The following is a 12,109-nucleotide window of genomic DNA, read 5'->3' as shown; positions in this document are numbered from 1 at the left end:
GCTGGGCAGTACATAGCTACTTCAGAAATAAATCTATAATCACAATTAACTTTACCATTACCAAGCTGCTATTTTGTGCCAGTATGGTATCTGGTTGCCAAGTCATGGAAATTGGGATCATTTGCTCAAGAACATTTGATCATTTGTAAATGTATACCCTATTCAATGGAAGCAATCGATAACGAATTTAGTGAAGAAAGGTTTGGTGCCACCAGGTAAGCAGATCTGGTTGGTCTTCCTGATGATGGCTCTGTGAGGTCAGTGGTCAAGTTGAATAGGTTACATTTATCAGATATAATTGTCCAGGCTGACTTCTGCCACTTATGGCATCAAATGTATAGTGTACTGTTGATTTAATATCATTTATTTTATGTTATGTGGATATTGTATTTGTTCTAGTGAGCAGCTAGTTCATGGCACTGACTTTCCTGTGTTTTTAGGTCAGTAGCCTCCACCCACTGGCTCCCCTGCTGTCTTTGATGGCCAGATGTTCTTGGGCCTTTTGGTCTACAGTCTTCAACTTATTGCACCCAACTCCCAGTTTAGTCTTCAATGGTGGTATCTACTGGGGCAGTTATGCCAGTAGTCTCCAGCCTGTATAGGAGACTGCTGACAGTCTATACAGGTCATGCTAGGCGTTTCAATTTGCATAACAACCTGGTGAGCAAAAGTTTGGATAGTCATGCCTGGGGTCTCATTTTTTAAAAGGCAAATTGAAAATTATTAGGCTGCACATAGTTTTGCCTTTTGTAATAAGTGCCTGTAGTAGATAATTCATACTTTCGTTCCTATTGGCAGTACGTGGCACATCTTCACAGCCTGTCCTTCAGAACAAAGGGGAATAGAGAAGACAAGAGCAGCTTTGTATGAAAATAGCAGCAATTTCTTGTTGCTAAACAGCTTTGCATACACTTCTCCACCGAACGATTTTCACTAAACAGTGTTGTTCTGTCAACTCTTTGCAGTTGCAAACAAATCTTAATTGTATTAGCAAACAAAATCCTCCAAAAGTAAATGAAAAGGTTCTGTTCTGTACTCGGGAAGAAGGACTCATAGATGATATGCATCTGCGTCAAATCCCCATTTAACATATGTGGATTTAGCCTTGGATTTGTGACGTATTTTGCCACAGAACTGCAGTAATATGCAGGATACATATACTGGGCTAGGCAGCTCGGAGCAGTGTATGTATTGTACATGCTGTGTAAGAAAATGGTAGTAGCCTTAGCAGTGTGCAAATCTAAGAAGATAGTGGCGCCTGGGCTCTTTTCCCTGACCTGGTGCACAATACAGAATTATTGTTAGGACCATTATGTGATTACTAGGCTGCTTTTTTGGTTTGCTTTCATGGTTTTTACTTATTCTAGATAAATACCTTTACTTGCTGGGTAATGAGTCAATCACAGCGAAGAGCGGCACAGCCAGGGAGAAGGTGAGTTTTTTTTTTTCTCCCTGGGTGTGACGCTCTCCGCTGTGATTGGATTGCAGCACAGCCAAGGAGAAGAAGACCCCCTTGAGAAACCCTGGTATCTCCTCCTCTCATTACCGATTCTCAGGATTAACATACTGAGCAGGAAAACTACATGGGGGCGCAGGAGCGATATAAAAAAAAAAAAACAGGCAGGGTGGCAGAATCAGTGGGGAGGTAAAGGTAAAGGTATGTATCTAGGCAAAGTATGAAAGGTCCTCTTTAAGAATGGCATATAAAGCAGAAGACCTTATACAGGGGCCTCGTGGTGTCTGGCCCAAATCCCCTTATTTTTCAGTATAATTGTGTTTTGCTCAGTCCCAATATCTTCTAAATAGATTTCATGGTGTTTTTTTTCATTATTGGTTTTGTCCCTGCCAGTAATGGTGCAATATTCACAAAACCAGACTTGTTTCATATGTAACTACTGTATAATGAATTATTGCAATTGATGTAATTTCCACTCATTAAAAATAAATAAAACACACCCAGATAGAAATGTTGGACTGGCACCAATTATGCGTCCTGCCATAGACAGACAGCCGCCGCCTTAGTTTGCAGTGGTGGACTTCTACGGACTGAAACCATATCATATTTTGTGACGAATCCAGGTTCTGTTTGGGATCTGACGATGGTAGGGATCGAGTATAGAGGCCTCGTTGTATGGAGAGACAGACTGCCCCAACTGCTGGTGTGATGACCTGGGGAGCCATCTGATAAGACAGTCTGTCACCTGTAGTAGTGGTACGAGGGACACTAAGCACTCAGTTATATGTGCAGGACATCCTGTGGCCACGTGTTGCCTCTCATCACTCATGGCAGGACTCCCAACGTTTCTGCCAGAAGTGCCTCCCCAGTCACCAGATTTATCGCCAATTTAGAATTTATGGGACCAGCTGGAATGCCAGCTTCAGCAGTCTACAGGCCCAGGTGCAACATCATTGGCACAAGTGCCGCAGGATACCATACAGAACATGTATGTCTCTATGTCCGTTGGTGTCTTTACTAGGGCATTCTCTTTAAAGGGGTTTATCTGGTTAAAACTTTGGGCCTATCCATAAGCCCCCCCAATGATCAGATGTCTAAGGGGGCATGCCCCCGTTGTTTTCCAGGCACAACTCCATACTTTCAGTAGTTGCTGGAATTGCTTTCCGTCCCATTCACTTGTGGACCCAAACCAGCCTGATACTGATAACTGATCCCACTAGTGGATGCCGAAATACTTCCAGTTGGGGATGTGCCCATTTCCATGAGCTCTGCTTGGTGTAAACTATTCTTGCTTTCATCTGGAAGATAAAAAACAGACCTCATACATCTTACAGCTTTAGGCTACTTTCACACTAGCGTTCGGGGCTCCGCTTGTGAGTTCCGTTTGAAGGCTCTCACAAGCAGCCCTGAACGCATCCGTACTGCCCTAATGCATTCTGAGTGGATGCGGATCCGCTCAGAATGCATCAGTCTGGCAGCGTTTGGCCTCCGCTCCGCTCAGCAGGCGGACACCTGAACGCATCCGTACTGCCCTAATGCATTCTGAGTGGATGCGGATCCGCTCAGAATGCATCAGTCTGGCAGCGTTTGGCCTCTGCTCACCTCAGCAGTAGCACTTGCTACAGTTGTCTCCACTTCAGACAGTCCTCTACGAGCTAAGCAGCCTGGACTATACATCTCAATAGTTACATTGTAGCTGTCAGGACAAGAGACAAGCTGAGAGATTGTGTTTCCAATCTCTGCATCTGAATATTTATATTCACTGGCAGCAAACAGTGCTCTTGAAAATGGTGAGGAATTAACACACCAAGTTTATTAGAAAGCTTCACTGTACAGTGAATGCCCCTTTAAGCCTGTAGGTAGGCAGACACATTTTTCTCCTTACAAGAGCGACTGTGCCGCAGCACAAGCTCTTATGGTGTGAGATTGCTGTCATATGCTGAAACTGTAGCTGTGCTGGCAATCCAGTAGTTAATATAGGTAATTTCACTTAATCTAAGTATTATAATCACGCATGTAGATATCAAGCTTCTGCGTGTATAGATAGTAGAGAGAATATACAGCAAACACCCATCATTCATCACTACAGCCCCATCAGATGAGTCCACATGAAGTATTGATTGCCTGCTGATTTAGTTCCTGCAGTGGTTTCTGATGCCCTTGCCTTTGCACTTCACATTTGTCGATAACACCGCCTAATTTCATTGGAGAGCTTTTAGTTAACATGCAAAGATTGAACCGGCCATCCACAAAGGTATCAGAACTGCTGCCAGTAGTCACATACTGTTTTCTAACACATAATAGACGTAGCAGGATTACAGTTCAGTTTTTCTGATCCATTCCCTGCGCAGCCATAGCTCAGTCACTCATTTTAGTAGCTCCCCCTAGTGCCAGCAACAGCCAACTAGTATTTTACACTTTATCTATTTGGCATTGAAGCTCTGGATCCTCACCATTATGGACACATAAGGAGTCCAGATCTAGTTTCCTTCTGCCTCCTTTCCCCCACTGACATAATGGAGAGGACTCCTGTGCGCATGCGCAGCAGTCCTGATAATGTAATTCAGCGCAGCTTTAAGCACTGACAGCTGGGGAATGGGGGCAGTAGGAAAATAAAAAATAGCAATCTGGTTTGTGGTATATGGTGTTTTGTAATGCAAGACCTGCACATGTTAAATATGTCACCCTGTTCTGTCTCATGCAGGAAACAGACCCAGATTTCGATCATTGCGCTGTCTGTATCGAGAGCTACAAGCAGAATGACATTGTTCGCGTTCTGCCGTGCAAGTAAGTACACGCGAGCAATTTCTTGCTATGTCTCTTTAGCTCAGACACATATTGCAGGTGTTTCGCTGTCGAATCTAAGTACATTTTTTAAGCTGCATTCCTAAAGTATGCCCACTGAGAACTATTGATGACAGCTGTAGGAACTCTACAGCGCGCTTTCAAAACGGGAGAATCACTTTTTGTGTACTTGTAACAGAGCAGATCAGGCACCTAATAATAGTAGTAATCTCTATATAGCACCAACATATTCCACAGCACTGTACATATACAGACAACACCAGATGTTGCACTGTAACAAATGAACAATTCAAACAATAAGAGCAAAGTCCCAGATCACAAGAGCTTACAATTTATCAGTCTACAGTATGAGAAAATCGGTATGCATAGATATGAAATCCATTAGTGTTCAAGGAGTGGTGAGTTACTACTGAGTGATACTGTAGAAGGGATGGGGAAAGAAAGGAGTCAGATTAAGGAATTCATAGGAATGCTCGTTAGCAATTATCTGTCGGTGTAAATGTACTGCCTATTACCCGATGAACAAGCGAAAGCTCATTCATCAAGTAATTTGAACGTTTGTGCGTACACAAAAATTGTTGTTTGCTGGCAGCAGATCATGCTGTGTAAACACGCTCTGCTGGCGGCAAAGAGTGATGGCATTGGCGATCGCTCCTCCCCATACTGCATATGCAGCAGTCTCCTCCACCAGCAAGCAGCAGATTCCTTCCCGATAATCTGCTGCTCTGTCGTCCTATGTAGAGGCAACTTCTACCCATGAATCCCTTACACACAATGAAACGAGATGGAAAACATTTCATATTGCTCCATGGCTTCAAGCGAGTGCGATGCCCTGAATATTGCACTGATCCTAGAATTATTTGAAAGCTACTAGGCTTTAATATGATGCCTAGATGTAAGCTTTAGGCTTTATTTTCTGGCCACAGCAGGCTTTTAAATCCATGACATATCACATACGACTTTGGCAGTGAAGGGGTTAATATAATTATTTCACTCAAAAGCCATTGGGATGGGGTGAAGTTATCTAATGCTGTAGAAAGCCAGTATTACTTGTGGTCAGCCTCCATATCCATCAGCTGGTCCTTGTTTCCATTAAAGTCAGTTTTATCCTGTGAATCTATCAAGGTCACAGTGGCTCAACCAGCCTAAAATGATGGTCCAGATGCACACTCCACGACGCACCCACCGTGCTAACAGGATATACATATTGGAGGGCAGTCTGCTAGCTGGTGTTGCACAGAATATTCAAATGTGTATTTATATAAAAATAAATGTTATTTATTATCAAAAATACATACAAAATAAAAATGCAAATAAAATCAGATATAATAATAGTAACAAAAGTGCATATACATAATTACATACTATATACTAATCGTCTTGGTTTGCAGTCTGACAACAACTGGATTATTATATTGTGAGGGTGCAAATCTGCACTCAATCTAGATACTCACTCACTTGGCATATTGATAAGACAAACCCCTCACTACAATTGTTCAATAAAAGAATATATAAAATAAAGATGTTATTATGAGATGTCAAATATCCACAATATTCAAGTAAAAGAAATGGCAATCCTCCTTTTGATAATCTTGCAACTACCATGCAATGGGCATATGTCCAATCTGATATTTGCAATTATATAGTTAGTAGTCCCGCTAGTAGATAGATTGACACTATGTAATAAATGATATTGAGTCTCTTCTATATTCATAACATAGTGTCGCTTCTGTATAGTTCATTTATAGATTCATTATTGCATATTACTGTTAACAGGTACACTGTATACATTACCACTCTGATTGAGCGGACCGCCTCTATATTCAGAATGCAGTTAGGTTTGAATGAATTTTAATGCATTCTGAATATAGAGGCGGTCCGCTCAATAAGGGTGGTAATGTGAATAAGACCCCCAACCAGAACTCCTGTACATCACCTTGAAAATGCATTCTGCAGACCTCATGTTATAGAGCAGGAGGAGCTGAGCAGATTTATATATAGTTTTTTTCATAGGAAACGTTTTGCCAAACCTTTCAATTAAAATCCTTAATTCTCTGCAGTTACTCAGCTGAACTTATTAGCCAAGTGGGCTGTCCTGTCAGTAATTGACGGCTATCATTTTATACACAGTTACTGACAATACCTCCCACTTGGCTACTGAGCTCAGAAAGAGCATTTCATGGTGACAGGTTTTCTTTAGGCTTCTTTCACACTAGCGGCAGCCTTCTCCGGCAGGCTGTTCAAGCGGGTGAACAGCCTGCCGGATCCGTGCTTCCGCTAGTGTACGCGTGCCGCCGGCACATGTCGTAGTTTTATTCCGCCTGCCTCTTGGCATGTTTGCCGGGCTGCCGCTGGAACTGTGGCCCGCCCCCATTATAGTCAATGGGGCAGTAGCGGACTTTTGGTGACACGCGTGCACTAGCGGCAGCACGGATCTGGCAGGCTGTTCACCCGCCGGAACAGCCTATTGGAGAAGGCTGCCACTAGTGTGAAAGTAGCCTTAAACTAGCACTAGATGTATGATATAATGTTGGCCATACACTTTAGACATATGTTGGCCGAATGTCTAATGCTGAATGTAATGGATATGAGAGGTAAAAAAATGAAGGCGCATGGCATATTTATGCCATAATTTACAACTTTTTTAGCTTTTCGTCAGGGAGGGCATAGTGAGAGGGGCAGAGCTCCCATGATCTAACAAACTTACTATAACTTTGGTGTTGGTTATAGCTCAAGTCTATGCCAGCCCATAGCTGGTGCAGATTTCAGTATGTGGCACATGAAGGGCCAAAGATGGACTTAATTTATTAAGAGACATCTGCCTACCTCAGTCCAGCGCACAGTGTATCCAGACTGGCAGATGGGAACTCTTAATTCTTGATAAATGTCCCCACAGTGTGTATAGGGGCATGTTGGATGCTCTTGGGGCGTTAGGCAACCTCCAGGGGAAATCTGGCAGCAGCTTCTTCCACTTTTGCTGACTAATACACATACATGCTTAGCTGATAGTGGTCTTAAAGGTGTTGTTCATTTTCAGGAGGAAACTGGATAGCCCTGGGGATCAGCCTGCAATAAAGAACTTATCAGAACTTGGTGTCACTCTGTTTCTGTTGGGCTCTGCTTACCTGGCTGCAGCAGTGATTTCACGTTGGAAAGCCACGTTCACTGTAGTCAATCAGCGGCTTCTTTGGTGCGCTGACGAGGCCAGTAATTGGTTGCAGTGGTCACATGTTGGCGGGATGTCACCTCTATAGCCAGGTAAACAGAGCCCAGCGGGGAGAGCTGGATCGCTAGTAGTGGATCCCCAGGGTTATCTGGTTTCCTCTTAAGACCACCCCTTTAAGTGTATGGCTGGACTCTGAGTGCCCACTGCATTCCATAAAATCCTTTTACAAGCACGCAGATATTGCAGCCAGATAAAAAATATTAATGTGGATGCAGAACACGACCATCCCTTCATGCGGCAGTAGGGCTCATACTCTCTGCAGTAATGATTTTATGTCTGCTTGTATTAACTTGTCCGTGGATGCTAAAGCTCTGAGACACCGGCTCTGCTGATATGGATGTCAATGATAAATGCAGTGTCTGGGACCTTCCATCATTTCCTCAGGCCTCAGAGCCTGGTACCCAGTAATTACCAGCGTCCTCCCTCCGTCCTTAATTTCTTGCTTTCTTTGTGTAAAAGATGATGATAGTGATCATTGTATATTTGCCGTTGTCGCTCTGCAGGGACCGTTGACTAGTCAGGAATTACAGACTTGAGGGGCTGATGAGGTTTTGTTGGAAAAATGTATTTTGAAGCCAAGTAGCTGCTGGATTTGGAGGGAGCGTTCTGTGTCCTGGCTCTACGTATCATTTCACAATCTGTCATGATGTCTTTGAGGTAATAGGGGTAAAACATAGACCGCAGGCTTCAGCCAGGCAGCTCTTTTAGATAGAGGGTCAGTTTAATTGACACAAAGGGATGCAAGGATTAGATTTATTCAGTGAAGCAGGATGCTTGATTCATCGCAGCTCGGAAGCAAGGGAAAGGGAGAATGATTGCTGTAAAGAGAGGTTCTGCATGCGGTCGCCGTGCATAGTCACTTCTTTTGATCACTTGTCTCATGTATTTCTCATTAGGTATGACATCCGGTTTATATTATATACACTATGGTGCCGTGAAGATGGCTTTTTTGTGCCCTAGTGTTTCAATTACATTTATTCTTCTGGGGAAAATTGTCATCTAGATCTCTGTTGTGCTTAGAAGATGGAGAAAAGAGTCTTTCCCGCTGATTTATTTTCAACTAAAACTGGCCATAGATGTAACAATAAAAGTTCTTCCCTTTTGGAGTTTGGTTTTGGGTCAGTGAAGCGTTCAATGGTTCACGGGAAGCTCTGCTTTTGATGATTATCAATTGCATTATTTGTTGTCAAGGATGTTAAGTGGACTGAAATCGGTTTGCCTTCCCCTGACCAGGTTTTAAGGAACACCAGGCACAAAGGAGCCCAGGTTAGGAATCATTTACCTATTGGAAGAGAAAATACATGTGGTGAAATATACATGAACCGCAGGCAGTTTTTTCAGGGTAGTGTAGGATTCTGGATGACCTGAGTGCAGTGCCTTTGGCACAGTATAAAGGGCATTTGTCAGCAGATTTGTGCCCATGAAACTGGCTGACCTTGTTGCATGTGCGCTTGGCAGCTGAAGGCATCAGTGTTGGTCCCATGTTCCCACAACCCAAGACCAGCTTCGTTAGCAAGCATGATAAAAAGGAACGACCAAATCCATAACCGAGTGGACAACAAGCTGAGTTAATCGTGTCTCTCACAAAGAAAATGGTTCTCTAAGATTATATGCACTGACATAGAAGGGTCTTTATCAGAGACTATTAAGAGAGACTGAGCGCTGGGCTGTCAATGGGAAGCAGAGCCTGGTCGCAATCTGAGTCGATATTATCTAAAAGTCATTATGTCTGAAAGCCATTTATAGATCTCCCGATTAGGAACTTGGTGAAAGAAAAGAGAGATGGATTTGTGCATCCAGTAAATGGCAAAATGTCAGTTTTGTTTCATAGAAGTTTCTATTAGTCTTTAGCGTAGCATCCAGTTCCCCGACTTCTCTATGCCCGCAGGCATATGACACAGTTTTTACTTGTTGGCATAAAAAGTTGGCTTTTAGTAGAGGTCTGCCACATCAGCGCTTCTCCAGATACTAAGTATGTTTGTGTATTGGGCATTAAAGAGGACCTTTCACCACTCCTCACATGCCTGTTTTAATAGCTTCATGCATTCCCCATGTAATAACAACAATTATGGGGCATGTATTCTTATGGCTCTATGTTGTGCCATTCCTTTATTATTTGTACTAGAAGTTATGAATGGATTGCTAGCAGTCTGCAGTAAGGGCGCAGAGGGGAGGTAACAAGTTGGGGGTGCATACCTGCACAGTCTAAAAATGGCAGCACTGATTGGATAGAGTGAGTCTGTGCAGTCTGTACACCCCCCAACTGGTTACCTCCCCTCTGTACCCTTACTGCAGACTGCTAGCAATACATTCATAACTTCTAGTAGGAATAATAAAGGAATGGGACAACATAGAGTCATAAGTATAGATTCTCCAGAATTGTCATTGGGGAATGCGAGTAGCTATTAAAACAGGCATGTCAGGAGTGGGGAAAGATCCTCTTTAATGCTAAAGGGGTTGTCTGGTTTAGACTCTATTCGCATGACCATATTTTTGCTCTGCATCCATTCCGCATTTTTTGTAGATCGGATATGGACCCGTTAATTTCAGTGGAGCAGCAAAAAATGCAGACCGCACACTTTGTGCTGTCCACATCTGTATGTCCGTTCCACATCTCCACAAAAAAAGATATAACATGTCTTTTTTCTGGTTGATTTTGTGGACAAGAATAGACATTGTTACAATGGGTTCGCAAAAAATACAGATGATACTTGGACATCACACATACCTCATCCATATTTTTTATGTGATCTGTGTTTTGCAGACCTCAAAATGCATACGGTCGTGTGAATGGACCCTAAGAAAATTAAAAATACCCTGTTCAGGAATTGGAGTTAATAAATGGGTCGGGTCATCTTTTCAGAACCTTAGTCTACTCTATATGCTAGAACAGGAAGTGCCTACAAAGAGTGCCTCTCTTTCTTGCTGGAGGAGAGCACACACATATAGTGCTTCATTTCTCCTGGCACTTGAGATCTTTCTGCCAAAGGTTACAACTGATAGCTGGAGGTTCTAAAAGTGGTGTGATCTGCTGATCTGTGGGAAACTGAGGTATTGTCCACCCGGCAGCCAACTGTAATGATAACAGTTAACATTACCAAGATAAAAGTTTAGAAAATATAAAAAATAACAATTCATACTTCAATGCCATTGACCCTCTGGATAAATCACAGATTTCACAGTTTTTCATATTTCTGTCTCTCATTGTTGGCCCCTGCCGACAAAATGTGTTTTGTCATGAGAAGTGGATGAAGGAAAGTAATGACTACAAAGGGAAGCTTAACCTCATCAATACCACATACTACAATGCTGCATTCTATGGGCAAAAATATAAAAATGACTGTCATTCGGCTTTTTTTAGATGATTAGGGGTAATGTACATGGCCGTTGCCATTTTTGCAGCCCGCAAATTGCGGATCCACAAAACACGAATTCCGGCTGTGTGTATTCTACATTTTGCCGAAATGTCCTACCCTCTATAGAACTGGCCTATCCTTGTCTGGAAAAGGGACAAAAATAGGACATGTTCTATTTTTTTTTTTTCCAGGGCCACACAACGGACATACAGATGCAGACGGCACACCGGTGTGCTTTCTACATCTTTTGCGGGCCCCATTGAAGTGAATGGGTCTGCATCCAACCTGCAAAAAATGCGGATCGGGTGCAGACAAAAAATACATTTGTGTTCATGACCCTTAATGTATTGACATATTTTGTAATCTACCATAGTAGCCGGTCTAGACCCAAAGACAGGTGGGGGATTAGTTTATGAATGAAGATAGCCTAGTCTCCTGCTTCCAAAATTCCTATTGACCTGTCGTCAGATGATGTAGAGTGGGGTCTTCATGGCTGCTTCATGGTGGTGGTGTCATAATATCTTCTGTAAGACCCTCAGACAGGCATTCTGAGAGAGTAGATTTCGCTGTCAGGGTTTTAAGAAGCAAATATCAAAATGTATTCCTTTTCTTTCCTAGGCATGTATTCCACAAGGTGTGCGTGGATCCGTGGCTCAGCGAACACTGCACCTGTCCTATGTGCAAGTTAAACATTTTAAAGGCCTTGGGAATTGTGGTAAGTAGTGTGATAATAACTTGGGAGGTCTCTCATTTTTGAATATTTTGCCCAGTTCTGCACATATAACCATAAAGTTGATTTTCTGACATTTTCAGGATGCTAATATATGTCCATTTTCTTAATCTCAAGTAATAGGGGGTTTGAACTGAGGTCTCAGTCTTATGTCAGTAGGTTAAAAGCATACCTGGAAAGTCTCCTAATTATGACTGGAGTGTACAGATTTTCCAGGATATAATCAAATCAAGCTTGCAAAAACAGCATTAGGAATTTCCTGTCTGATTTCACACGGGAGAGAATTCTGTGCGGGTACAATGCGGGAGGTGAACGCATTGCACCCGCAATGAATCCGGACCCATTCACTTCAATGGGGCTGTGCAATTTTCACTTGCGTTGCGTGAAAATCGCAGCATGTTCTATATTCTGCGTTTTTCACATAGGAATGAATGGGTCTGCGTGAAAATCGCAAGCATCCGCAAGCAAGTGCGATTTTTACGCATGGTTGCTAGGAGATGATGGGGATGAAAGCAACCCCGGACCCCATTAAAGTG

At 42.8% G+C, this 12,109-nt stretch overlaps 1 protein-coding gene across 3 annotated transcripts in view; it reads left to right on the top strand.

Moving 5' to 3' along the window:
• Positions 1-12,109, top strand: part of RNF130 (ring finger protein 130) — a 247,138-nt gene that overhangs the window by 182,374 nt on the left and 52,655 nt on the right. For all 3 annotated transcript variants that reach the window (XM_044281117.1, XM_044281116.1, XM_044281118.1), the window contains exons 5-6: positions 4,161-4,243; positions 11,462-11,558. In XM_044281117.1, coding sequence (XP_044137052.1) covers positions 4,161-4,243; positions 11,462-11,558 — 180 coding nt within the window. The remainder of the gene's footprint in view (positions 1-4,160; positions 4,244-11,461; positions 11,559-12,109) is intronic.

This window comes from Bufo gargarizans, chromosome 2 (genome assembly GCF_014858855.1).
Source record: "Bufo gargarizans isolate SCDJY-AF-19 chromosome 2, ASM1485885v1, whole genome shotgun sequence".
Taxonomy (NCBI): domain Eukaryota; kingdom Metazoa; phylum Chordata; class Amphibia; order Anura; family Bufonidae; genus Bufo; species Bufo gargarizans.
Note: the sequence above shows the minus strand (reverse complement) of the source record. Positions and strands in the feature narration are given on the sequence as shown.